The sequence below is a fragment of the Phodopus roborovskii genome, unplaced genomic scaffold, assembly GCF_943737965.1.
Source record: "Phodopus roborovskii unplaced genomic scaffold, PHOROB, whole genome shotgun sequence".
Taxonomy (NCBI): domain Eukaryota; kingdom Metazoa; phylum Chordata; class Mammalia; order Rodentia; family Cricetidae; genus Phodopus; species Phodopus roborovskii.
The window spans coordinates 32791369-32818811 of NW_026126416.1; the positions used below are offsets into that span (position 1 = coordinate 32791369).

Here is a 27443-nt window from a genome sequence, read left to right on the forward strand (position 1 = left end):
CAAACAGATAATCCGTTTGGAGTATACTCCTGGTTAGAAAGAAACTAGAAGGAGCAGAGTGATTTGTTCAAGAAATGCAGGAGGTAAGGGAGGGCACAATTCTACACCATCTCTTGCATTAGTTCCTTAAAATGCTAAGGATTCTCCAGGGCCGAAGATGGCTGTAACCTATTACAAATTAAGAAACACCTAGGATACTATCTTAGGTCTTCAACAATTTCTCTTAGTAAATATTAACTGTGGGCAGAAAGACTAATTCATGATGAGAAGCAGATTGGCTGCTCCCTCTAGAGACTAGAGAACTGACCCAGGAAGGGCAGAGATTGTCAGTTTGGGAACAAAGCACCTTTTCATTGCAGGTACCTCTGTGTTTACATGGACAAATGCTTACCAGGTAAGTGGGTAGTTACAGAAGATGGCTTCTTCCTAAGGCCTAAGACCAAGATCTGCTCCACTATGCACTTGCTGGGATAACGACCCTTCTCATCAGCACACCTGGAAAAGTTACAAATGTTCTCAGGAAAAGGAGATTCACAGGGATTTTAATTGGTCACTGGGTCAACATCTCCATCCTTGTGAGTTCTTCCGGTCTGCCTCTATGGAGTCATGGTACACACAGGAGCCATATTCAGTAGGAAAAACAGATGAAAACAGATGGTTCCATGTGCCAGGGACTAGGTAATCGTGGCTACATCAATCTCCCTGAACCACATGAAGGACACAAAAGGCACAGGGTGGCTTGAACATTACAATCTAACGGAAAGAAACCAGGTATTTAATTGATTGGTGCACAGGGGAATGAAGGTATTAACAAGTACTTAAGCTAAGTAGTTTTATTTTGTAGGCAGGTTGGGTAAAGAAGATGTGGACAAAAAGGGAGGAGCTTTCAGGGTCAGTAATTAAAATACAAATGGCCCTCACCATTTGTTTACTTAAATAATACCTCCAAGATTTTCTATTATTTTTATTTTATGAACACGAATGTTTTGGCTACATGTATGTAAGTACACCACATGCCCTTACAGACCAGAAGAGTTGGGGGGGTCAGATCCCCTGCAGCTGGTGTTACAGAACATATGGATGTTGGGAAGTGAACTTGGGTCCCCTTCAAGAGCTTCCAGGGCTCTTTAACCCACAGGCCATCTCTCAAGCTTAAATAGTAGTTTAAAATTTGAGCTATCCACTTAGTTGAAGATGCCAAGAGGGCAGTATAATCTTTTAAGAGTCACAGCTTTGGGGCTGTCCTCACCTGTTGATCAGAACACCGGAACAGAATGAAAACCTGCGGTGTAAGAACCGGTCCTGGTGGAGGTACTGGAAGGAATGGCCATCATCAAGGTACAGCTCCCCCACAGCCAAATCCTGCGGAGTGAATCACAGAGGATCTGCTAATGGCAATAGTTTTACAGGAAAAAAGTCATCTTCTAGTGGCAAAGAGTAACGTCTGAAAATTGGTGAAAAGCCTGAAAAACTGAGTATCCAAGCTACACAGAGTTACACACAAGTTCCTTATACATTCAAATACATTCAATATCCAATCACTCCTGAGTAGATAATAAAATAACATGATGAACAGTGAGGCTACATAAGAGGAATACAAAGAGTTAGACTTTGTTGAAGGAAAATTAAATATAAAGTATGATCAGTAATTGCTTCAATGAAAATATTATCCCAGAATGTGACAAGAAAGTTCACGGAACAGAACTGAAGTTGAAATATATCACTGTATAATAGATGAAAGCAACTGTCCTTAGAAGACCTTCCTACTCAAAGTGGGAGGACCTCTTTTGTAGCCAAACACACAGCCCTCCACATAGCAGGTTACTTATTAACAGTGTTGGCTTCAGGATGGGTCTCTAGCTTATTGCATTCATTCTGGTACCCCACATGGATCCTGGACCAGAGTTTGGCTGAAGAAGACAAGTTTGAATAAAATGCATGGAAAAGAAAACTGTAATTTACCTATTTTACAATATTGCTATAAATACACATAACTATAACGAGAATATATATTTGGCTCTGTTATAAGGATGGAAAAATTTAGCCTAATTTTCCCTAGACTCCGCCCCCTAGCAGTAAGTAGGCAAAAGGTCATTCTTGACTGTTTACTACAGGGTGGGTTTACCAACAGCACCTGTGAGTGAATGAGAACAGGAAATGAGCCATGCCACACTACCCAGGAGCCCTAGGGAAAGCAGACTTCCTGGGCTAAGCGTGGGCTTGTCACACTATCCAGGATCCCTATCGAAAGCAAACTTCCTGGACAAAGCACGGGCTTGGATAGTTCAAATTGATTGGTCCACACTGGATGCTATGAGATGATTGGTTTGTGATGCGCGGACTTTGTTGTAACCCTATAAAAGCTGTCTGAACCCTGTACCAAGGGTTCCCAGTCCTTTACGCCACATGGAGTATGGCTGTGGACCCCAGTGCACTGGAATATAAAAACCTCATGCTTTTGCATCAAGACTGCTTCTTGTGAGTGATTTGGGGGGGGGGGCGCCTTTCCTGAGTCGGGGCATGAGGGTCCATGCCCTCCGCGGGTCTTACACTGTAAGGTACTGGGGTAAATGGATAAGAGATGTGCATAACACAGGCTTCACTTAGCTGAAAAGATACTTTTGGCACTCTCAAGCCATACTCAAGGAGACCTTAGTGATTTGAGCTGCCTGATAAGAATACAAGTCACTGAATAGGTTACTTTATGTCCCTCTTCTGTAGGAGACTGAGTTTCACAACTACTGCAGGGGCAAGCTGCATTATAAATGTTCTCCCATTAACAATCTATGTCTACCTAAGAGACAGACATTACATGCCCAAGAAACATATTTGCATCATTCCTTGATCTTGTAGTTATTAAGAAAAATGTCAGGGATGGCAGACTTCACAGTGATTCAGAAATAATTCAGCCCTTGATTTTGAGATGAACACTGGAGCACTGTTTCATAAGAGAGTCATTACCTTTTCATCCTCTCCAAAGGCCACTACTGTAAAGAGATGGAATAGAAGGGGTAGGGGATAGCTGGCTTTCCTCGTACCTGGCTGCTTAAAGCAAGCCGGAGTCCATATGGGGAGTCAGCCATCCAGCCTGTGGATTTTCCCACACTGGTCTTTATTGGTAGCACACTTCCGCCTCGTTGGAACACAGGTATCTGCAACAGAACAGTACTCTCAGGGATAACATACCCATTCAAGGAACTTTCCAAGTAGAATTTCAAAATATTTCACTGTATGAGATGCAGACTCAAGCAAAGAATATTTACAGGCAGAGGAATGGCAAGCATGGGGACTGTGAAGTTAAAAGAAAATGGCTTGACTAAAAAAACGATCTATTGAAATTATTTACTTATTTATTATTTATAAGCATGGCTTTGTGTGTATTTGTATGTGACACATCCATGTCATGGCATGTGTATGAAGGTCAGAAGACAATTTTGTGAAGTTAATTTTCTCTTTCCAACTTTATGCTGAAAGACAAAAAAGTAAAGTTAAAGAACCTCTCCCCCCCACTTGAAATGAAGGATGGACTGACCTGGAAAGCTAACCCAGACCAATATCAGTTCCTTGGAATTTGTTAACTTCCCCTCACAAGGCCCTGAGATAAAAAGATACCAAGAATTCACACTGCCCCTCCTTTCTTGTGAGTCAGCAGGTGGTGAATAGGGTCCTTAGGAAACAAAGAGAGAGCTTGCCCAGACAAGATTAGCACACCCTGAGGCCCTAAGGTCTGTTGACCTTCTTTAAACAAACAAACAAACAACCCTCACCCCCCCACACACACCCTCAAAGAACACAGTTATAATGGGCTGCAGACTCAGAGTTCAGAAAACTTGCAGTGGGTAGGAAGGGACTTACAATCCAGTGGTGATTCTGAACAAAAAAAAATTCACTCTGACTGTCAGCTTCTTCATATGCAAATGAAGCACATGATTGTTTGAATAAGAATGGGCCACATAGGCTCCTATATTTGAATATTTGGTCACCAGTGAGTGGAACTATTTGAAAGAATTAGAAGGACTGGGGTGTGGCCCTTTTGGAGGAAGAGTGGGCTTTGGAGTTTCAAAAGTCATCAAGTCCTGTGCCTTTCTCAGCTTACAGGGCAGGATGTAGCTCTCAGCTACTTCTCCAGCGCCATGCTGTCTGCCATGATAATAATAGACTAAGCCTCTGAATCTATAAGGAAGCCTCCAACTAAATACTTTCTTCCATAAGAGTTGCCTTGGTCATGGTGTCTTTTCACAGCAACAGAATAGTGACTAAGACAAAAGGGATTAGGGTAGAAGATTGCTAAGGGCTCTTCTGGACCTGAAAGTTGATGTCTGGAGCCAGTTTCTTTATAGCAAAACCTTGGACCACAATTTGTAAAGATAACAGCACTACTCTATTAAACTTTATTCCACAGGGTCTGTGGTCATGCTCGTGATTCAGGGGGATGATTACTTTGATTCTGATTTCATAACTGATGTGTTCTCTTGCCTGGAGGCCCAGAGTCGCACCTCTCACTTTTTTACACTGTGTTTGGCATTGCACTGGCCACTGTTTCTGTTCTCAGCGTTACTGTTCTTAGACACAAGAGTAGATAAACAGGAAAGAGTTGTTTATCCTCAATACTCTAGGCCACCAGTCAGAGTATATGTATTTTTCAACTCTTCACATATCTTAACAGCTTTATTGGTACAATTAATATGGTTCAAAATTTACAATTAGAGTATACAATCAAACCACTTCAGTATATTCAGTTATGTAACCATAGCCATGATCAATTATAAAATCCTAGAAGCAAACTGTATCCTTCAGCAGTCACTCCCATTGCTTCCCAAATCCTCTCCCAAGCACAGCCCAGGGCAAGTGTGATTATACCCTGTTTCCTCTGTACATACATGTATGTGTTATTATGTTAAACACCATTACCCTTGGTTCGCTTTTTACAGAAGTACATTGTAAACAGGATGCTTATCCCTCCTGTACATATGTTGAAGCCCCATACACTGAAGGGACTATATCTGGAGACAGGGTCATAAGGATAAGTCCTGATATGATAAGAATACTATCCTTACAAGAACATGTTTGTATGTATTTGTATGTATGTATGTTTGTATGTATGTATGTTTACATGTTTGTATGTATGTATGTGTACCACATGTGTTTGTTTGGTGCCTGTGGGGGCCAGGTAGAAGGTGCTGGATCACCTGCAGGTGACTGTAGCCACTGTGTGGGTACTGGGAGCAAACCTAGGTCCTCTGTGAGAGCAACAGTACTCTTAATCACCAAGTAAATTCCCCAGCCCCATTTACAAGAACATTGTCTGTAGTGAGATAGTCCATCTGTGGCACTGACCACGCCCATGGCTCCACCCTCCCCCCAATGGGCAGGGTCCAGGGTTCAAGTCCCTGTTCGGGCGCCAGCAAGAGAGCCTTTCCTGGCTCCCCTCCGACCTCCTTCCCCAGGTCACTCTGCCCATGGCTCCACCCCCAATGGGCGTGGTCAGTGCCACAGATGGACTATCTCACTACAATTGTCCCCTTCCTCTTCCATCCCATCACCCCCTACATGCCAGGAGGACCTGAGTCAGCTGACACTTTTATATAGGTCTTATGCCTTTAGAACTATGGGAAGAAAAATTTCTGTTGTGTACCACCCAGGCTGTATTCTGAACAGACTAACACAGCTAAATAGGTAAAAAATAATACCCTGAAAATAACTTACAGTATCCAAGGTTACTGGAATCTTCACAGTACATCCTCCATTCCACTGTGCAAATGTCTTAGAGTCATACCAGACCTAAAAACGTAACAGACTCTATTGAAAAGACAGTATGAGTAATCTCTCTCCTGAGAAGCCTGTATTTACCCAATGACTATTTCTTTTTTGCCCTATAATGAAGCTCTCTTGCACTCCCATGAAAGAAGAAATAAAAAGAAAGTTCAAATAAGTACAATTAAAATTTATGGGAAAAGTTAGGAAGAAGACACCACTCCCCCAATGCTCTGTGAACATGCATGCATGTTGTGGGGGGTGCATACTAGTATGTGCTACTTGGGATTGAACCTAAGGTCTCATACCTAAGGAATTTACCACTGAAGTGTATCTCCTGCCCTCTTTACTTTTCATTGGATACCGGGACATAAAAGGTACCCAGGCTGGCCCTGAACTCACCACATAGTCCAGCTAGGACTTGAAGTTGCAATCTTCCTACTGGAATTATGAGCCTGTACCACCAGATCTGATTATATTCTTTTAAGAAAATTTCAGCTGAGCCTGGTGGTGGTGGTGGTGGCACATGCCTTTGATCCCAGCATTCAAGAGGCAGAGGCAGGCAGGTCTCAGTGAGTTTAAAGCCAGTGAGTTCCAGGACAGTCAGGGCTACACAGTGAATCCCTGTCTTGAAAAGAAGAGAGAAAGAAAGAAAGAAAGAAAGAAAGAAAGAAAGAAAGAGAGGGAGGGAGGGAGGGAAGAAGGAAAAGAAAATCCTACAGCACACACAAAGCCCAGTATTCAATCCTCAGCATAGAATAAACTGGGCATGGTGGTACTTGGGCATGGTGGTACTTGGGCATGGTGGTACTTGGGCATAGTGGCACATGCTTGTAATTCTAGTCAGGAGGGTCAGAAGTTCAGGTTCACCTTAAATTTCAAAGGTAGTCTGAGATACATGAGATCCCATCTCAAAAAGAGAAGGAAGAGTAAGACGTTACCAAAGGGTATGCTTGATGAACTAAAGGTCATTCCTTGTCCATCTATACATTCAAAAGTTAATTACTGAACAACCCAGCACCATGCTAGGTGCTACATATGTGTGATAGTAGAACTTGGTGTGCGTGAAAGACTGAGATGATGCCTCCATGGTTCTTCCCCTCTACTTTTTATTCATTCTATGTGTCTTTTACATCATGTATCTTGACCCCATCCATTTTCCCATCCCTTTACACCCACACTATGTTCCTGTATCCCCCCCTCCAATAAAACAAAATTTAAGAGAAAAAAGGGAAAATATTAAAATCTTGTCATGGAAGGTACAGTGTGACATACTGTCCACTGTCTTGTAAGAGCTTCATGCTTGAGCTAGTGACATGTCTCAGAGTAATGGTAAAATCTGGATGCCTGAATTTGCTCCCCAGAACCCACACAGAGGGGGAAGGAGAGAACTAAGTCCATAAAATTCTTCTCTGATCTCCACCTGCATGCTGAGGCATGTGCACATTCCCCATCATGTATGCACAATAAAGAAGCCAATTTAACGCTTGTAACCATAAGTAAGATGAGAGAGAGAAAACAAAACAAAGAAAGGAGAGCATACAAAAAAACAAGCCAAGCACACACGAGGCAGGAGGGAAGAGGAAACAGATCTGGAGGGAAACTGGGTTACCCCTACAGCATTGCTCCTTTTGGGGGTTGAGTATGAGATTCGGAGACAAGATCCTAACTCTTATCTGGGAGCCCTAGCAAAGGAGGTTAGTTGCTGAATTACAAAAGAGTCCCATAAAGTAACTGGGTGGGGTAACTCCTCTACCTTAAAGCCATGCCCCCCCCTAAGGACCCACTTATACAAGTCAAAGTGTGAAAGCAAAACCTCCCTAAGGTGGTCACCTATCCAGCTTCTCCATCTTCCCCCATTAAGTTATAGTCACGACTGTGGAAAAGCTACAGTCATCTGTGGCAAATTCACAACTGCATGCTGGAGCAATCTCTTTCCCAAGAGAAAAGCAGGCATGAGAGCTAGGAGACACAAGATATATCTGTTATTGCTCTTACCTCATTTGACCCTGGCAAGAATACGTCAACCATGGCGGTCTGTGGCTCTGTGACTGGATGAACCAACAAAGCACTTCCTAAAAAATGAAGAGGAGATAAAACTGAGTATCATTATAGGACACCTGAAAGCTCCTTTTGCTTAGCTGAACACTACTGTGATCTTAAGATCACTAGACTGTAATCTTCTATAGGGCAGAGACCATGTGAGTTGAACAAATAATTCACCAAAGAGAAGCAATGAAAAGGGCAGAGCTCAAAAAGGTAATGGATTAAACCTACTTATGGCTTTTAGGATTATAGGGCAGGGACCCTGAAATATTCTATTGCACCTTGTGTGCTTATTTGCATTGGTTTTGGGTGTTTTGAGACAAGGTCTTGCTATGTAGCCAAGACTGACCTGGAACTTGCTCTGCATCCCAGATTGGCCTTAGGATGATCCTCCTGCCTCAGACTCTTGAGTACTATGGTTACAGGCTTGAACAGCCATGCTCAGTTCCAGTTTCATTTTCTGTATACCTATTGGTATGCCAGTAATCAGAAAGCACCATTGCATCTTCCCAAGTGCTTCATTGTCTGCTACAAATCACACTGGTTAGAGTATGCCACAATGTTATCTAGAAGTCTGGTCAGTGCAGCTCTTTAGGCCCTTTGCTTGGCCAGTTACTGTAGTCGAACCTTCTTTGGATTGCCAACTTCCGAATAATGACACAGAGACCTTTTTTAAGTTATGAAAACTTGGCCTTAGATTAGGCTTGCTCCCAACTAACTCCTTTTTTCTTTTCTTTTCTTTTTTCTTTTTTTCTTTTTCAAGACAGGGTTTCTCTGTATTGTTTTGGAGCCTGTCCTGGAACTTGCTCAGTAGACCAGGCTGGGCTTGAACTCACAGAGACTCACCTGCCTCTGCCTCCTGAGTGCTGTGATTAAAGGCGTGTTCCATGACCACCCAGCTCCAACTAACTCTTATAAGTTAAATTAACCTGTTTATATTCATCTACATTCTGCCACATGATTGTTATCTCTCCTCCATACTGTATGTCCAACTTGCTTTGGGTCTCACTGGTAAATTCCCACCTTTTAGGTTCTTTCCAAGAGTTCTCTCTCCCTGGAAGTCCCTCCTAGCCTCTCCTGCCTAGTTATTGGCTATTCAGCTCTATATTTAACAAATCAGAATGTGCCTTGGCAGAGATGCAGCTTCATAGTGTACAAAAAGATTATCTCATAATACAGTTACCATTGCAGAGCTGTACTTCTCTTAAGAATAGTCTAGAATGTTACTTTTGTTTTTATATTGGTGACACACATGTGTAAAGTGAATCTACTAATTAATTCATCTTAAAGCTTTATTTATAGGGTCTCACTATGTAACCCAGGCACCTTGAACTTGTGATCTTCCTGCCTTAGTATTGTGAGTGTTGGGGTTATAGGCATGTACCACTATGCCTATCTTGAATTTTGGTCAATAAAGATTTATTTACTGAGTTTCAGGCACCATGCTAGGCTCTGGGGACATAGGAGTAAAGAAAAAAAAAAAAAAAAAACATGGCTCCAAAAATCATGGAGTTTGTAGTAAGTGATGAAGATATATATTAAAAAGTAATTACAGGGCTGGTGAGATGCCTCAGCAGTTAAGAGCACTAACTGCTCTTTCAGGGGTCCTGAGTTCGATTCCCAGCAACCACATGGTCAACCTAGGTCCCGTCAACATAGGATCTGATTCCCTCTTCTGGAATAAAGATATACAAACGGATAGAGCACTCTTACATAAAAAATAAATAAATAAATAAATCTTTTCTAAAAAGTAAATACAAGTGAATTAAGGCTAAAACAAATACTGAAAGAGGTAAAAGTATAGAATAAAATAAAAATTACGTAAGAGGCAGGACTGACTTTAAGTGGGGAGGAGAAGACTAAGGTATAAAGAGGTGAGGAATGATGAAAGCCACTTCTCCAAGACAGTCACTAAACTGAAGCATCAAGTGCCAGGGACTGAGCACAGAGCCTTGTGCATGTTATTCAAGATCATGCCCTGAACTATATTACTGCAATTGTTACTATTATCATTTATATTTGGAGGTTTCCACTATTTAGGATGTAATTCATTCTTTGGGTCTCAATATCTAGCCTTGTTCTTGAGTTCCATTCTTAATACACAAGCTTCCATGATCTAGATTTCAGTTCATCCTCTTTAAAGAAGCCTAGCTAGGCATGGGCGTATATGTTTGTAAATTCAGCAATCAGGACACTGATGAAAAGGATTACAAGTTTAAGGATAACCTGGGCTACAAAGCCCTGTCTCACAAGAAAAAAAGTGAGGTCTAATATTACACACGAAACAAGTTCTTGTGTGTCTTTACTATAGCCATCTGATCTACTTTTCATACTTTCCTTTCTGTAGCAATCTTATCAGGCTTTGGGGGAGTGGGCCCCAATTGGAACCCTCAAATTACACCTACCAATACAATAGATTTATTTGGCATTAATAAAAACTATATTGTAAGGGCTACATTACAACAAACTAGAGCTTCTGTCTAACTATTGCATTAAATCTCTGGTGAAGGAGGGCTGGGGCTGTAGCTGAGTTGGTTGAATACTTGTCTAGTATTCATGAGGCTCCAAGTTCAATCCCCAGCCCCATGTGTGATGGGGCATACCTGTAATCCCAGAACTTGGCCAGTCTGAACTAAATAAGACGCTGACTAAAAAAAAAAAAAAACCCAAAAAACAAAAAACAAAAAACAAAACAAAAAGGTGAAGGGACACTTTTTGTTTTTATTATTCTCTTTCTTGGGTTTCAGTTACTCTCACTAGAAAATATAATAAAAATATAGTTATAGAATCCATCATAACTACGACTAACCTATAAATACTTACCCAGCATGTATTCATCATCCACACCGAAAGTCTCTATGTCATCAGGGAACTCGACCCACAGAGGCCTGGGGAAAGGAAACAGAATTCATATTTTTAAATATCATTATGTTTTTATTATTCTTGGTGCTAAGTGCCTTATTAGACTTTTATATTTTCAGGGTTATAACTCTCCAAAAGGAATTGGAAAGTATCAAAGAGCCAAGATTCTTTTTCATTTGACCAAAGAGCTTAAGAGCAGTTGCTTATAAGTTGCTATGTTTATGCGATAGTTATTATTTGAAAGAGCTTTCTATCAACCTGAATGTCCTAATAAAATATTGAGAATTCTATTAAGTGCTGCTTTCCTATCTGACTATTGAGTAACTACCACTCTAACAGACAAAACTAAGGCAAGTCTAAATGCCTATTTTTTGTTGTTGTTGTAAAGTAAATATTTGCAAAAAAAGAAAATCACATTTTATTATAATAATAATTCTGTGCCACATTTGCAGCCACTTACTTTCATGTATCATTTAATCATTACTTACTTAGATGAAAGGAATAAGTTTTCATTGCTTTCGAGCTTTCTGGGAGGGTGAGAAATTGCCAACATTTTAAAATAGTTATTGTTTAATAAAACTCATCTAGGAGTTACTTAGGTTCATAAAAACAACAAAATTCTCAATATCTGTGTTTAGATAGCAACTTAGTGGTTCCAACCATCTTGAATTTTACGAGAATGATTTTATTTAATTGTGTGTGTGTGTGTGCACGTGCGTGTGTGCACCATTTGGGTGCAAGTATCTTTCAGGGACCAGAAGCAGGCCTGGAGCCCTTGGAGCCAAACATCGATGCTGGGAGCAAAACTTAGGTCCTTTAGAAGAGCAGCAAGCACTTTTAATTGCTGAGCCATCTCTCCAGCCCCAAGGAAAAGATATTTTTTAATTGAAATATATTTTAGAGTTTTAAAATCATTTTACGTGTATGGGTGGTTTGCTTGCACATATATGTGAACCACATGCATGCCTGATACCTGTGGGTGCCTGAAGAGGGTACTGGATCCTGTAACTGGAGTTACAGGAAGCTGTGAGTCACCATGTGGGTGCTGGGAATTGAATCCAGGTCCTCAGTAAGAGCAACAACTGCATACCTGCTGAGCCAACTCTTCAGCCTAGTATTTTCTCTTAATAAATAAAACTTGTTATTTCTTTACCAGCCTTTGCAACAACACATTCTGTTTCTACTGACTGGTACAAAGCAGGTGTCTCCGACCCTGCTGATGACTAGAATCACCAGGAAGTGTCTGGCCTGAAGCAAGTTTAGGAACTGCGGACTCTGAAATTTGGGCATATTTTTCTCTAACCTAGAAAGTTGATTTTTACCTTCAAAATAGAATTTATATATTATAAAAAAAATCCCTTCCTCAAGTTCAACCCTATGAGTAACATCAAGCCTCAGATGGCAGGGAAATTTATTTTTCATGTGAGGAGGCTTACGCATAAAATGCTAAAGTTATTTAGCTGCAAAATCATTTCCTATTCTTTACAGTATTTCCATCTTAGCAAATACCAATACTCTAATCACAAGTAGAGGATCTAGTTAATAGCTTCTGTGTTTTCAACAGCCAGTACCCCATGTACAACAGCCGGCCCCCTTGCACAACAGGCAGCGAAGCTGATTGAAACTTGAATAAACACATGGCTTTTGTTCCCTTTTCCAGGCCCTCATCCTTGGTAGGTTGTGAGAGCCCCTAACTAGAGGATGCCCTTTTTACCTCATGACAGGTTCAGAAGACATGTGCACATGGTAAAACAGAGAATACAGATAGGGTAGGAGGGTGTATCGCTCTCTGATGGCTTCCCGGATCAGCCGGGTGTATTCTTCCCCAAACAGCCAGGGTTCTCGACGCTTGGTGTTCATGGTAGCATGGCCACGGAAGAAGGGCTGGTAAGCTCCAGCCTGGTACCAACGCACCAGCAGCTCTGCCTCAGGATTGCCAATGAAGCCACCCACGTCAGCTGGTTAGACAGAGAAAGACTGGATGAAAAAACTGGATGTGTTAAGGTAAAATAAGGCCTTGAAAACTGAGAGATGCTCAACAGGACACCAAACCTATGACCTCAAATAGGGGAGTTTGAGCTATGAAAACCAGCCCATTCAGGGATCTGGCAGAATGCTCTATGATTTTTTTCCCCCTTTTTTCTTTTTGTGGAAAGATCACAGGTTTTTCTTTAAGAGCAGCTGTCTTGTGTGTTCTGAATCCAGAAATTACACCATGTCCCCCTTGTTAGGTGTGTGTCTTTGTACAAAAGGAAAGGTGGCTGGTCATTTATTTCTCTTGGAAACAATGCCAAAACAATATCAACCACTGAAAAGCAAGTCACCGGCCTTGGAGGTTTAGGAAGAATTTCATTCTCACCCCTTGAGTAGGACATATGTTTCTTGAATGTGGACCAATGTCATAAAGACATATTTATCAAAAAAGTGATATTAATTTGTTTTTATTCTGGCAGAGAATAAAACGTATTCAGATCTGCAAGTATGAACTGCAGCCAGTATACACCACGCACATTTATATTGGTTCAGTTATCTGCATTGAATTCTCAGGACTCAGGGAAGACAAGCCCTCCGACACGTATTTGAACTAAATTCACATTTTTAAGAGCACAATTTTTGTGTGTGAGTGTGTGTGTCACATGTGAGAAGGTATATGTTTATGCAGAGGCCACAACCTGACTTCAGTGTCTTCCTCAATGCTCCACTTTATTTTTTCCTAGTCTGGCTGGACAGTAAGCCATAGGGACCCTCCTAGCCCAGCCTCCCCAGCTCTGGGTTACAGGCATGTGCCACTGTGCCCGGCTCTTTCACATGGGTGCTGGGGTTCTGAACTTAGGTCCTCGTGTTTTTCTAGCAAGTACTTCACTGACTGAGCCCTCTCCACAGTCCTATCTTTTTGACAGGGTCTTATATAGCTTGGTCTGACCTCAGTCTTGCTCTATTTCCATATCCTAGTGCTGGGATCTTAGGATGCAACCACACTTGTTTTTATGTGGGCTGGGGATCAAATTGAGGGCTTCTTGCATGCTAGGCAAGTACTGTGCCAACTGAGCATATCTTAAAGAAGAAAACAGTTGTATTAGGTCACAGAATCTTACATCTGCTAAGAAGAACGTGTTTCTGTAAGGCTGGCTCTCTTGGTCCCTCGGCTATGCTGCTGCCATCAAACCCAAGGCCTTGAGCATACTAGGCTAGGCCGCACACTCAGCCCTAGGCTGGCTTTTGGCTTGCTAAGTTGTCTGCAGTGCTCTCATTCTTCAAGAAGAAAAGTATGTTTCTGGAAGACTCAGTTACTGTGTCTCTGGAGGCAGTTCCGAGAAAACAAGAGAAAGAAACAGACTGCCCATCTACTGCCTTCATGTCCTCAATGAAGATTTTTATTTATTATTATTATTATTATTAATTATTGAGATAGGACTTTTCTATGCTGTGCCAGCTGTCCTGGAGTTTGCTGTGTAGACCAGGCTGGCCTTGAACTCACAGAGATTCTCTTACTTCTGCCTCTAGAGGGCTAGAATTAAAGGTGTGAGCCACCACAGCAAGCTGTGCAATAAATCCCTTTTGCTCTCCTCCCATTTTCTTTCCTGCATTCACCCTTGCTCCCAAAAGCTAATGAGCATTGAGGACCCTCACTTCTCATTTCCTCCTTCTGGAAACCTCAAGTCAGGAATCAGCTTACCTCCACAGAAAGAGATCCCTGAGACACTGAGGGTGAGTAACATCGGGATGGAAATTTTCAGGTAGTTCCATTCTGCTGTGTTATCTCCTGTCCATACTGCACCTTAGATATGCATGGAAACACACACAAATCATCCAATGCACTCTATTTCATTTACATTCCATATTTGTAAAAGACACAAATAATAAAAAGGGAAACATATCTCTTACCTTAAACAAATACTTATATTTCTGCAAAAAAGTATCAATTTTCTAATGTGAAAAAGTTATTAAGGTCCATAAAACATAGGCAGTGGTGGCACACACATTTAAACTCAGCACTCAGGAGGCAGAGTTAGGAGGATCTTTGAGTTCAAGGCCAGCCTGGGCTATAGAGTGAGTTCCAGGGCAGCCAGGGCTACACAAAGAAACCCTGTCTCAAAAACCAAACCAAACCAAACAAACAAAACTAAATACTCTGGGTTTCTTGTCCCATTTGATTATCACAACAATCCTATGAGGCAAACACTATTATTAGCTCTATCTTATAAATTAGGGAATATGGTTAACAGTGGCTCTATATTTTACCCTAGTTATATAGTCATTAAGTATATCTAAGTCTAGAAGTCAGACCATTAACGCCAACGTTCTAGTTCATATTATAGCTGTTAAGAGTTTAAGTTGTGGTACACACCTTTAATCCAGCTCTCAGGAAGCAGAGGCAGGAGGATCTCTGTGAGTATGAGGCCAGCCAGCCTGGTCTACAGAGCTAGTTCCAGGACAGGCTCTAAAGCTACAGAGAAACCCTGTCTCAAAAAAAAAAACCAAAACAAAACAAAAGTTTATGATGATAGATTGTATATCACTAAAGTGACACATAAGAGGGAAAATAATCTTATTTTACAACATCCTGTCTATCTTTTACCAAAACTGTTATAGTTGATATTTTTGTTTTAATCCTCTGTAGAAATGTTGAGTTGCCCTATAGACAGAGAAAAATATTTTTAATAATTTATTTTTTAGTAATTTACTTTTATTTTATGTAGTGTTTTACTTGCATGTATGTCTATATAAGGGAATTGGAACCACTGGAACATATGTTACAGACAGCTATGAGCGGCCATGTGTGTGCTGGCAACTGAATCCGGGTCCTCTGGAAGAGCAGTCAGTGCTCGTAACGGCTGAACCATCTCTCCAGCCCTGTTTTTTGAAATTTTATGTACATTGGTATTTTGCCTGCATGCATGTCTGTATGAAGGTATCAGGTCCCCTGGAACAGGATTTACAGACAGTTGTAAGCTGCCATGTGGGTTCTAGAACTTGAACTCGAGTCCTCTGGAAGAGTACAGCCACTGCTCTTAACTACTGACCCATCTCTCTAGCCCTAGAACATATTTTCAAGGGATTTTAAAAAACAGCACTCTAGTAATTTTTTCTTGACATCAGTTGAGCTATGGATATATATCTATGTGGTAATTTTGAAACAATGGCAACACTTTCATCAAGAAAACATGTAGACATAGATGTATCATGGTTAACATGTTGTTCGGTCACAATTTCTTTATAGCTACTGGTCAAGCATGTGACTAAAATAAATCATGTTCTCTTTGCTACACACTGGGCAAATAAGCACACGGAGTTCTTTAAACTTCCTAGGGAAGGCCTTACCCTCTGTGAGGAGCACATGAGAGGTGGAGTGGGGAGGAAGTGGGGGGGAGCAAAGGAGAGGGGAACGAGGATTAGAATGTAAAAAATAAAAAACCCTATCACTTTAATGAAGGAGAAAACTAACACCCTGGGTTGTCCTCTGACCTCTACACAGGTGGCATGTGTCACCCCCTAAAACAAATGAAAAAAATTTAAACTACAATTTTAAACTGCCTCATGATAGTTTGTCCTGTGGATAACCCACGCTTTTGTAACCCTTCCTTTACTGTTACACATGTAGACTTTTCTTTTGGCCTCAAAGTCTAATGCCATGATGAGTATCTCTGTTGACACTACTCTGTCCTTTGGCTGAAGAACACAGGAATTCTGGCAAGGTTGAGTGAGAGACCTAAAAAATGTCTACATATGACAAAGATGAGGTTCTTTACACTAGGACCTACATTCTCAGTTACTTGTGCAAGGACAGGGACCTTAAAATAGCCTTCCTGCCACAGAGTGGTTAAGATGAATTAGATCTGTATCAGCTGGTAAACCAGATACAGTCATAGATGACCCTGACAGCAAGCCAGTTCTATTTTAAGCCACATTGCTAAGTGGAATAGCTGACTAGAGCAGTGTGTTAGAGGTATGTTTCCCTGGTTTTTACAAGTCAAAAACTGTCAGAGATGACCATGCCAGAAAACTGAGTACTCTGAAGCCACTCTCCTAACAAGTAAGTGGCCATTTTTTAAAGTAGGAAAAAAGTACTAACTTGATGAAAATTGGCTTACTGTTTTTTGGGATGTGGGAGGGAAACAGTATCTCATGAAGGCCAAGATGGCCTTGGAAGAGGACCTTGAACTTCTGTTCCCCCTCCCTCCACCCCTTGAGAGCTAGGATTACAAACATATGCCACCTTTCCTGGGTTTATATGGTGCTGAGCATTGAACCCAGGGCCCCTTGCCTACTGGCAGGCTACTCTACTCTACAACTGAGGCACCTACAAACCATGTGTTCATAGTATAAATTACACATGTCAGAGCACACCATGTTCTTCACTGTAAGTTATAAGGCTATTGAAGAGGAACCCAGTGGCAGCAGTCAGCATATATCACAAATGGTACTCCAAAGAAAAGGATGGGCAGCTATCTTGTATTTTATAATGTGAGCCATTTCTTACCATACTTTTGTGATCCAGCAAAGAAAGAACGTGAAAGAACAAAGGGTCTCTCCTCCCCTTTAGATCGCTGTATCAATCCTTCTGCAGTAGCCATTTGCTGTAAGTCAATGGAGAAAGATTAGAGAGAGGAGACAGGGTGAGGGCATTGTGCCAACATCCTCAATAGACTACCAACATGAGAAAGCTAACAGTTGGAGGCACTATGAAAAGGGAAACAATAAACCCATTAAGTCTTTTTGATGATACAATGAATGGTAATGATTTGCCTAGTAAAGATGGAAACATTTATTTGGTTAGCAATGCCAATGAAGCAAGAGTAAACAGAAATGGGGATGCAGATGAGTATTAGAGTAGCTACCCAGCATGCCTGAGGCCCAGGGTTCAGTCCCCAGCACTGCAGAAAAACACACGCAGCACAACAAAACAAAAAAAAACCAAGCTACCATTTATTCAGTGGTACTATTGGTAGGCATTTTATAATATATTTCCTTATGATCTGTACAATAACCTGTGAGTCAAATGGTTTTCATTGACTAAAAAAATAAATCCAGAGAGGTTAAGTGTCCACTTCAGCCTACATAAGCAATTCCCTAAGGCGGTTGGCAATTAAAGCAAAAAGATGACAGAAATAAACATGTAGTACCTGGAAAAGGCTATGTCCAGTCAGAAGCTCCCATCAGAATATAGCAAATGTAGAAGACCTATAGGCACACAATCTTACTCTAAAATAACAAAGACTCTCAGATGTAAGTTAGGGTAAGTGATCTTCTGTCTTTGGGTATGATTAGAAAATAGAAGACAGTCCCATCACCTTTATTCAGAAGGTTGAGCAAACTGGGGAAGTTTACACATTTAAAAAGAATACTGTGGTGGTTTAATGAGAACAGCTCAAGTATTTGAATATTTGGTTCCCAGTTGATGGAACTGTTTGGGAAGTATTAAGAGGAGTGACCCTGTTGGAGGACATGTGTCACCAAGGGGAGGCTTTGGGGTTTCAAAACTTGTGCCATTTCCAGTGTGCCTCCCTCCTAAACCTTTGTGGTTATGGCTCAAGATATGAGCTCTCAGCCATTGCTCTGCCATGTCACCATGGTCTCTAGACTCCTGAATTCATAAGGTAAATTAAATGCTTTCATTTATGTTACCTTGGCCATGATATTTTTTGTTTTGTTTTGCTTTTTTGTTTTTCAAGACAGGGTTTCTCTGTATTGCTTTGGAGCCTGTCCTGGCAGAGTCTTGTTATATAGTCTAGGCTGGCCTAGAACTCATTATGTAGTCATTATGCTGTCATAATCCCTCTGTAGCATGAATCCTAGGATTGCACATGTGTGCCACTAACCTTAGCTAAGCTAGCAATAGATGGATATCTGTGAAATTTTAAAACCTTGCTTTAATTACTTGTGTTAATATATTTCTAGATTGCCTGTGCCAACAAAAATCTTCTAGTAGTATTAAATGCCATATGTAATGTTTTAAAGTTTATCAGGCTTACTGTGAAAGGAAAATGAAGTAGAGGGAGAAATAATAAACTGGCTATTACCTAAGACTCACTGAAGTTGACAGAAAAGACACACAGGGGGCCATGCACAGTACACTTGACTACACAACTAACCTATCTACAAGCAGGGCACACAAATCTAGTTGCATTCTCATTTGGATGTCTTACCTGATAAAATCCATAGATGTTGTGAAGTTCCCTGTGTTCCCAGTTGCCATAATGAATAGCACTCTTTTGCATGGTCAGCTCTGGCCCTCTGAAGACTGAGGGCTCATTCATGTCATTCCATATGAAGAGGATGTCCGTAGATCCCTAGGAAGGGAAGGATGCTATTAATACAACAGTATCCCTGCTCCTTCTTCCTATTCTTTCTTACTCACTTATTTAATTGTGCCAATTGAATTGTGCATTTTGCCTGGTTTGTTCTACAGAAATTCCATGCACTTCCAATAATATCTGATGCAAAGAAAGCTATCAATAAATACTTTTGGATAAGAATGCTACACATACTGCCCTGTAAGTTCACACAAAGATATCCATAGGGAATACATGCCAGAAAAACTGTGGGTACTCACCATTAGGCTCTGTACCATCCACTACCTACTACATGTCTTCATTTGATCTTATCCAAAACTCTGAGAAGAAATCTCTGCTACAACTCTTAGCTAAAAGCAATTATTACTATCCATGAATCTATTTTTTCTCTAACACTCTGACTTGACAGTTGAGTTATCTGTTTGTTAACATCTTATATCACTTGTGTTCTTTCCATCTAGTGAAAATGGTGTTAAAATTCTCTTTATAAAATCCATGACCTGTCAGATCTATATGACCTCAACTGGATGGCATTCCCCTACATATGGAATTGGGGTGGGGGGATGGAAAGGGGGTGGTTAGGGTGCATGTGAGAGGGCAGACAGGGTAAAAGGGAGGGAGGAAGGGAAGAAAGGAGGGAGGGAGGGGGAGGAAAGGAGGGAGAGAGGAAGAGAGAGAGGGAGGGAGAGGGAACTGGGATCGACATATAAAATAATAAATTTAATAAAAAAAATGCTTTGACTCCAAAATTTAAGTTCAAGGACAAGTTACTGGGGAAAAGGATTTCTATTTTTGTTTCCACAGAAAATGAAAAGATGTGGATTACTTCCAGACTAATGTGGTTTGATCAAGCCAGACCGCCTGAAACAGAGTACCAGGTGATCCTACAAAGCAGCCTTACAGACTATAGCCAGGATTTCTGCATCTTCTTAGAATCCCCCATGACAGTGCCCCTTACCAGCAGGAAGTAGTTTGGAAAGAACGATGCCCAAATTCCCAAATATTGTGTATAAATGTTTGTTTTCATTTAAATGGACTTGGTTATATAAACTAAATACATAATAAATAAATCCATGGCCTCTTAGGGTTTGAATGTCATCAGAGAGAGCCTCAGGTAGCTTATCCTACTATTTCTTAATGCTGTGTTCTTTACACCATGTTGTAATAAGGCCTAGCTTCCTTCTAGGACACTACAGAACCCTCCTGAGACTTTACCCACATGATAGATGATCTTTCCAATGCTTGAAGGTGGCTTATATGTTTCCTTTTGATTCCTCTATTTTTAACCAAACACATTGATTTGGAGACAAGATCTTTCTATTACATAGCTCTGGCTGTCCCAGAACTCACTATGTACATTAGGATGGCCTTGAATACACAGAGATCCACCTGTTTCTGCCTCCTGAGTGCTGAGATTAGAGGTGTACACCAACATGCCTGATTTCTAAGCAAATGCTTTTCTAAGAATAAGGCTGTATAGTTTCCAAGTGTTTGCCTTTTAGCCTTCTAAGGCAAATATCAGCAGGTTTTCTTCTCATCCTCCCTCCTCATCTTCTTTTTATAAAGATCTAGATATTGTACATTTCCATCTTTGTGGATCATAAGGGTTCTTTAGTTTTCCACTCTGGCACAGTATTGTGAAAGCGGCTACAGGCAATAATGAAGTGAACAACTATAGCCATATTTGACCTAAGGATTATTGTCTACACCGTTCTAAGTATTTGTCTAATCTCCTGATCAATGATGCTCAGAAGCAAGTATCTTGTGCTTAAGAGCTGAGCTCGGAGACAAACAGACCCAAATTCAAATCTTGGGTCCATTACTTAGTAAATGGGTGACCTTTATGGGTTTTAAAACTCTGCACATTTCAATTTTCTCACATGTGGGTTAAGATTTAATTACACTTCCAATTTAGAGCATTTCTATAAAGAAGAAATGGGGTAGTGCACAGCAAATTCTTACCCCAGCACTCGGCACATGGCTTAATTTCATTTGTGTTAGGTATTACCATGACTGTCATCACCACCATCACTGGTTGAAGACAGGTCTCTAATGTGACCTCTTCAGTTCTTTCCATGGTTCTCTTAAAATTTTAATTATTATATTTCACTTTTAACAATACATTATGGTTTATGACAGTGGTTCTCAACCTTCCTAATGCTACAACTCCTTAATACAGTTCCTCATGTTGTGGTGACCCCCCCCCCAACCATAAAATTATTTAATTGCTACTTTATAACTTCAGTTTTGTAACTATTATGAATTATAATGTAAATATCTGACATGCAGGATATTTGACATTTTACCCCTGTGATAGGGTCAGTCAACCCCCTAAGGGGTTTTGACACACTGATTAAGAACTTCTGGTTTATAACATAGTTTCACACTTGTCACAGCCACTTTGTCTGTCCATCTGTCCGTCCATCCGTCCTTCCTTCCTTCCTTCCTTCCTTCTTTCTTTCTTCCTTTCTTCCTGACAGACTCTCATGTGCTTAGGCTGATTTTGACTACCACGAGTCTTTGCTATGTTGGGGGTCAGGCCTGCTAGCCAAGTACTCTGTCAACTGAGCTATTTCCCTAGTCCTAAGTCTTTTCTTTTTAAGACAGGGTCTTCCTATGTAGCCTTGGTTGTCCTGAAACTTGCTATGTAGACCTGGCTAGTTTCCAACTCACAGAAATCCATTTACCTCTGCCTGCCAGCTGAGGTTAAAGGTGCGCATCACCATATCCAGTGTTTTTTCTTGGAACAGTTTTGCTCTGTAGCCCAGGCTGGCTTTGAATTCATGGCAATTCTGCTCACCTTCCCAAGTGCTATGATTACTGTGCCCCATGCCTGCTTCATATTAATTTTCAATAATAGTTGTGGAACAGGATTTTGATGTGGGATAATACTCTCATTCACTGTAAAGACTTGACACTGGTATTGGTTTAATAACATGCTGATTGGTCAGTAACAAGGCAGGAAGTAACAGAGTAACAAGACTAGGAGAATTCTGGGAAGAGGAAAGGCAGAGATGCAGTCGCCAGCCAGATGCAGAGGAAGCAAGATGAGAATGCCTTACTGAGAAAAGGTACCAAGCCACAAGTGTAAACATAAACAGGAATTATGGGTTAATTTAAGTTGTAAGAGCTTGTTAGTAATAAGCCTGAGCAATCCCAAACAGTTTATAGTTAATATAAGCCTCTGTGTGTTTATTTGGGACTGAACGGCTACAGGACAGAGCAGGGCAGAAACTTATGTCTTCAGGATTTTATATTAAAATGTACATAATAAGAAAGTAGAATAAGTAGCCATTGTACTACAGTTTTTATAATCTAGTAATGTATATAGTACCCTTCCTAAAACTATCAAAGTCTTGCCTTTTATATGTGCAATATATCAAAAGCTACTTAATAAAAGCAGTTCTAAGAAACTACCTTTTCCTTTAATTTTTCAGGTTAACTAGGAAGCAGAAAAAGAATAAAAACCAACCTCATAAACAGGAAAAGCAAAAAGGCTGGAATACCACTCTCTGACCTTGGGATTGGTGAAGTCCAGGTAAGATGAGAGACCTGCAAAGGCACAGCAGTGGGCAATCTGTCAAGAACAGTGATCTTCACAGCAAGAAGTGTGGTAAGGAAGACTGAGAGCCAGGTTATCAATGGACACCTTATGTCACACACAAAAGGCAACGGAGACAGGTGGGGTTCACAGAAAGTGAGTGCAAGCAATCTGTAAAGTCTGAATGAAATGTAAACATTCCAACACCAGAGGCCCACGGGCATGCCAATGAACAAGCACCAGGATGGAGCCTGTCCTTCACTAAAGGCCCTGAAGTGACCCCTGCTTTTAAAGAGAACACGGACTTGTTCAGATGGCTCTAGAGAGAACAGGTAAGTGCAGGCTGCTCCACAGCACTTGGATTTATGACACAGTGGTGATTTCTTTTAGTTTTTGGAGAATTTCTAACAAGGCTTTAAATTAACAATTTTTGCATCTAGAGTTCCACAGGCATCTGAGGCCACTCATAAAAGGCTGAGAGGCAAAAACCATGGGCTAAAAGGATAAAGCAACCACAAGAGAGAGCCTGTCAGACCATTAACCCCGCCTCCATCCCACGCTTTCCTCACCCCCTATTTCCTATCTCTGCTTAGAGAAATAACATGCTGTGGAGGTTAGCATGTTTGCTTATTTTTCATTCATTCATCTGATCACTGACTGATAAATGCACTCAGCTCACAGTACCAGGTGTTATGAAAGATACCAAAGAGGGTGATAGAGTATCTCCTCCCTTAAAGGTGCTTGATGAAGATGTCGCTGGAAGAGAAGGAGATGCTCACAAAGACTGAGAATATAGGCCACAGATGTTTTATTAATTGGGGCTGACCAAGTGGAAATAAGTGATACCATACCAGGCCAACATATTCCTTCGAAGTCACCACCTTCTGGATTCTTCACAAAGAACCCCTGTTCTTTGGCTTTAGCATACACTGAGTAGTCAGGATCCACCTTGATATGGGGGTCACTGATAACCACAAGCTGTCAGGACAGAGATGTAAAAGCATGTCAGCTTTATGAGGCTTATGTTCATTTAGGTGTTTTCACTGTAGTTTGGGGGGGGGTCGACTTTTACTCAGAAACTACAACTCACTGAAAATTTTGGACATTACTAAATCTGTATAACCTTTCACTAAAAATTGTTATCAGCCAAGAATTGATGGTGCATGCCTTTAATCATAGCACTCAGGAGGCAGAGGCAGGAGGAACTCAAATGAGTTTGAGGCCAGCCTGGTCTACATAGTGAGTACTAGGACAACCAGAGCAACTCAGAGAAACCCTGTTTTGGAAAACCAAATGACTAACTAATTAAATAACTAATAAAATTGTTATCAAATCCAGATAAGTCATCTTTTATAATTATCACGGTTTATCATTTTATTATCTTCTCACATAATGTGTGTGTGTGTGTGTGTGTGTGTGTGTGTGTGTGTGTGTGTTGGTCTGTAAGAAGGTGGTTCTGTCTTGCCACCATGTGTGTTCTGGGGCTTGAACTCAGTTTCTCAGACTTGGTGGCAAAGTGCCTTACCCACTGAGCCATCTCAGCAGCCCCCAAACACACCTTTAAGATGACTCTTATGAAGCTTCTATCTGTTTGTGATGCCTGGTGCTATAAGAAAGTTAAATAGGCAAGGTCCTAACTCCCTAGGTATTTAGAGGCAAAGGTAAGACAGATGAAGTAAATCAAGAAGGTAACTTAGTAAAGTGCTTGCCTTGCAAGTATAAGGACCTGCATTTGAGCCCCAGAACCCAAGTAAAAAGTCAGGTATGTGGCACATGTTTGTAAAGCACCGGGGAAGGAGGTGGAGACAGGTATATGGTCCATAGGATACTCAGGTCAACCAAGTCAGTGAGAGACCACGTCTCACAACATAGAACAAAAGAAAGCTGGGCAGCACTAGGAAATGACTCAAGGCTGTCCTCTGCTTTCCAGAGGCATATGTGCACAGCCATGCTCCCATGCTCTGCTATCAAACCACAGAAACCGCAGAAATGACATTAAAACCAACCAAAACGTCAAGATAGTAACAACAACTAAACAAGGCTGATGAGATAGCTCAGCAGCTAAGGGTACTCGCTGCCCACCATGAAGACCTGAGTTTGATCCCTGGAGCCCAAGCTCCACATAGTGGAAAGACAGCATCTTTTCGTGAGCTTCTTGGCTATCTTGACTTGAATCTCTTCTGTGTTGGACTATCTATCTATTCAAATCCTTTGTCAATTTCTAGATGTTTGGAATTTTTGTAGTTGTTATATATTGTCATTCATTACTGTTTGTGTTATTGACGTACATTACAGCTTTATATTTTTGGTTGTGAGCCTAGCCTTTAATGACTGAGCCATCTCTCCTGCCTATATTACAGCTGTATATGCTTGCCTTTCCCACCCACTTAAAGACTTCTTCCGCACTAGCACAGCATCTTTCAAAGGCTCCAAAATCAACAACAAACAAACAAATACCCACCACAACAACTGGGGGCTGGAGAAATGGCTCTGTTGTTAAGATCACTGGCTGCTCTTGCAGAAAACCTAAGTTCAGTCCTCAGTACCAACTGCCAACCACTGAAACTACCACTTCTTCATCTGAAATGGGTAATTAAGACCAACTTCAGAGTTTTGTAAGTGGAGGGAAAAATTTATCATGCTGTCTAGGCCACAATTAAGTGCTTGACACATTATAGTTATAAATTGATTAAAAAATTAGGGGGTTAGGGCTGAATGTGGTAGCACACACCTTTAATCCCAGCACTCAGGAGGCAGAGGCAGGCAGATCTCTGTGAGTTCATTACTGCTACTCCTCCTTTGCCCCAACCCTCCTAGAAGTACATAAAAAATTATGCACTTCTCAGTGGCTTCTCTCCTCCCCTGCCCTTTAAATTTTAGTTCTTTCCTTGACCAAATTTACAGGAAGAGTCTGTCAGTGAAACATGTATAAAAAATAATATTTTCTTAATTACACCTATCAATTTGTGTGTGGAGCAGGGAGAGGCACATATTTGTCAGGGGCGCATGTGGAGGTCAGAGGACCTATTTTCACAAGTTGCATGAGTTGGTTCTCTCCTTCTACCACGTGTGATCCTGGGATCAAACTCAGGTTGTCAGATGTGGGGGGCAAGCACCTTTACCTGCTGAGCCATCTTGGTCTCCATGACTCAGTGATCCTCTGTTGTTAAGACTTTCAAGCCCTACAAAGTCCTCTTACCCTTTGGTCCACCTGCAGTCAAGCTGATAGTTAGTAGCGGGAAGTTAAGCAACCCAGCACATGTGGAAGAACTTATCCCAGAACCACATGTTAGCCACCAGGGAGGTCAAGCTTTCTTAAGTCATTTTCAAAGCAATTTGGGAGACAGCAGGGCTGTCTCCAGAAGACCTCATCATGCGAGAAACTCTTCTGCTTTTGTTGTCTATGTAGTACCACAAATTTTGACAATCGGACCCAAATTTTTAGGGGAGGAGGGTGCCATCACAGCAGGGTGGCTGCCATCAACAGGACTGAAAGACTTAGGTGCCTTCATTGTTCTGGGGGTTTACACAACTGTGGCAGGGACGGAGGGGGTCATCATATTTTACCACCCATCTTCTGTTATCACAGTTACTATCACAATGGGAAGGCACTAGTTCACAATGATTTATTTATTTATTTATTTATTTATTTATTTATTTAATCAGAGGGTCTTCCTCTGCTGATGTGCCAAGACAGGTCTAGCTTTGGGATTAGAAAGCTTTAAACATCAGGCTGATTTCACCTTGCGTTTTTTGCTCCTGAGTAGCTCTTGCATCCTTCTGGGGTCGGCGAATCTCTTTTTGTCCCAGGTGAAGTATTTCTTGTCCTCGGTGTGCTCTATGTCCAGCCACATGACATCATATGGAATGTCATGCTCATCAAAACCTGCATCCACTGCCTTCACATCCTCCTCATCTTCATAGTTCCAGCGGCACTGATGGTAACCCAGGGAAAAGAGAGGGGGCATGGCTTGTGTGCCTAAAAAGATGACAATGGAGGCCTCTAATGTTATTCAACCAGTGAACATCTCCCCAGTCTCAAAAGGGGATTAAGCACTGAGCTTGATACTGCAAAGACTATCAAGGACAAGAAAAAATAGACCCTGCTTTGAAGAAAGTGGCAATTAGGTCGACATGGCAGTATATAAACAAACCCTGCCCTTAGGTAAAACGCTCTGCTAATGGTATCAGTCTAGTGCTGTGGGAACACGTACATTCTGCTTATAGAATAATGTGGGGTCATTAGTTTTCCCAAGGCAGCCTTGAATAAGTAGGAGGATGCCAGGCAGGGAGACTAGGTTGAGCTCATAGGAACCGAGAATCAACACAGGCAAAGAAGCACATGTAGTCTCAGAGAAAATGAACACTTCAGGAATTACAGTGTGAGAGACTGAGAGAAGATGACACTGGAAAGGATCCATTTATAAAGAGACCTGCACTTCAAGATCAGAATTCTCTCTCTCACTTAATAAGACACACCAGGTGGTAGAGTACTTGTCTAGTATGCACAAAACTCTGGGTGCAAAAATGTCTCAGCACTCTATAAAACTGGCCACCGGTGAGGTAGAGGCAGAAGAATCAGAAAGTCCAAGCCCCCTTCCCCGAAAAAAGAGGGCAGTGAGAAGGCTCAGTGGGAAAAGGCTCTTGCCACTAAGCCTGCTGACCTGAGTTCAGTCTCAGGGTTCCACAATGTGGAAGGAAAGAACCAATTCATGAAAATCACTACAAAAAGAAGCTTTGAAACAAAAGAGAAAACCAAAGGGAAGTATGTCAACATGGAGTAAAGCAAGTGTGTGTGTGTGTGTGTGTGTGTGTGTGTGTGTGTGTGTGTGTAGTATAGAAGACAAAGAAGATGTGACAGCAATACATATGAAGGATTATGTATGCGTGCACATATGGAGATAACTTGTGGGAGTTCTCTATTTCTACCATGTGGGTTCCTGTGA

The 27443-nt window shown here is 41.3% G+C and overlaps 1 protein-coding gene across 2 annotated transcripts in view; it reads right to left on the reverse strand.

The window, feature by feature from the left end:
* Positions 1-27443, reverse strand: part of Ganc (glucosidase alpha, neutral C) — a 49034-nt gene that overhangs the window by 492 nt on the left and 21099 nt on the right. For both annotated transcript variants that reach the window (XM_051183634.1, XM_051183633.1), the window contains exons 11-23: positions 26241-26476; positions 23349-23475; positions 22429-22508; positions 18810-18953; positions 17144-17240; positions 14339-14440; positions 12377-12620; positions 10624-10688; positions 7753-7829; positions 5707-5781; positions 3039-3152; positions 1250-1362; positions 392-495 (exon numbers count right to left, since the gene is read on the reverse strand). In XM_051183634.1, coding sequence (XP_051039591.1) covers positions 392-495; positions 1250-1362; positions 3039-3152; positions 5707-5781; positions 7753-7829; positions 10624-10688; positions 12377-12620; positions 14339-14440; positions 17144-17240; positions 18810-18953; positions 22429-22508; positions 23349-23475; positions 26241-26476 — 1578 coding nt within the window. The remainder of the gene's footprint in view (positions 1-391; positions 496-1249; positions 1363-3038; positions 3153-5706; positions 5782-7752; positions 7830-10623; positions 10689-12376; positions 12621-14338; positions 14441-17143; positions 17241-18809; positions 18954-22428; positions 22509-23348; positions 23476-26240; positions 26477-27443) is intronic.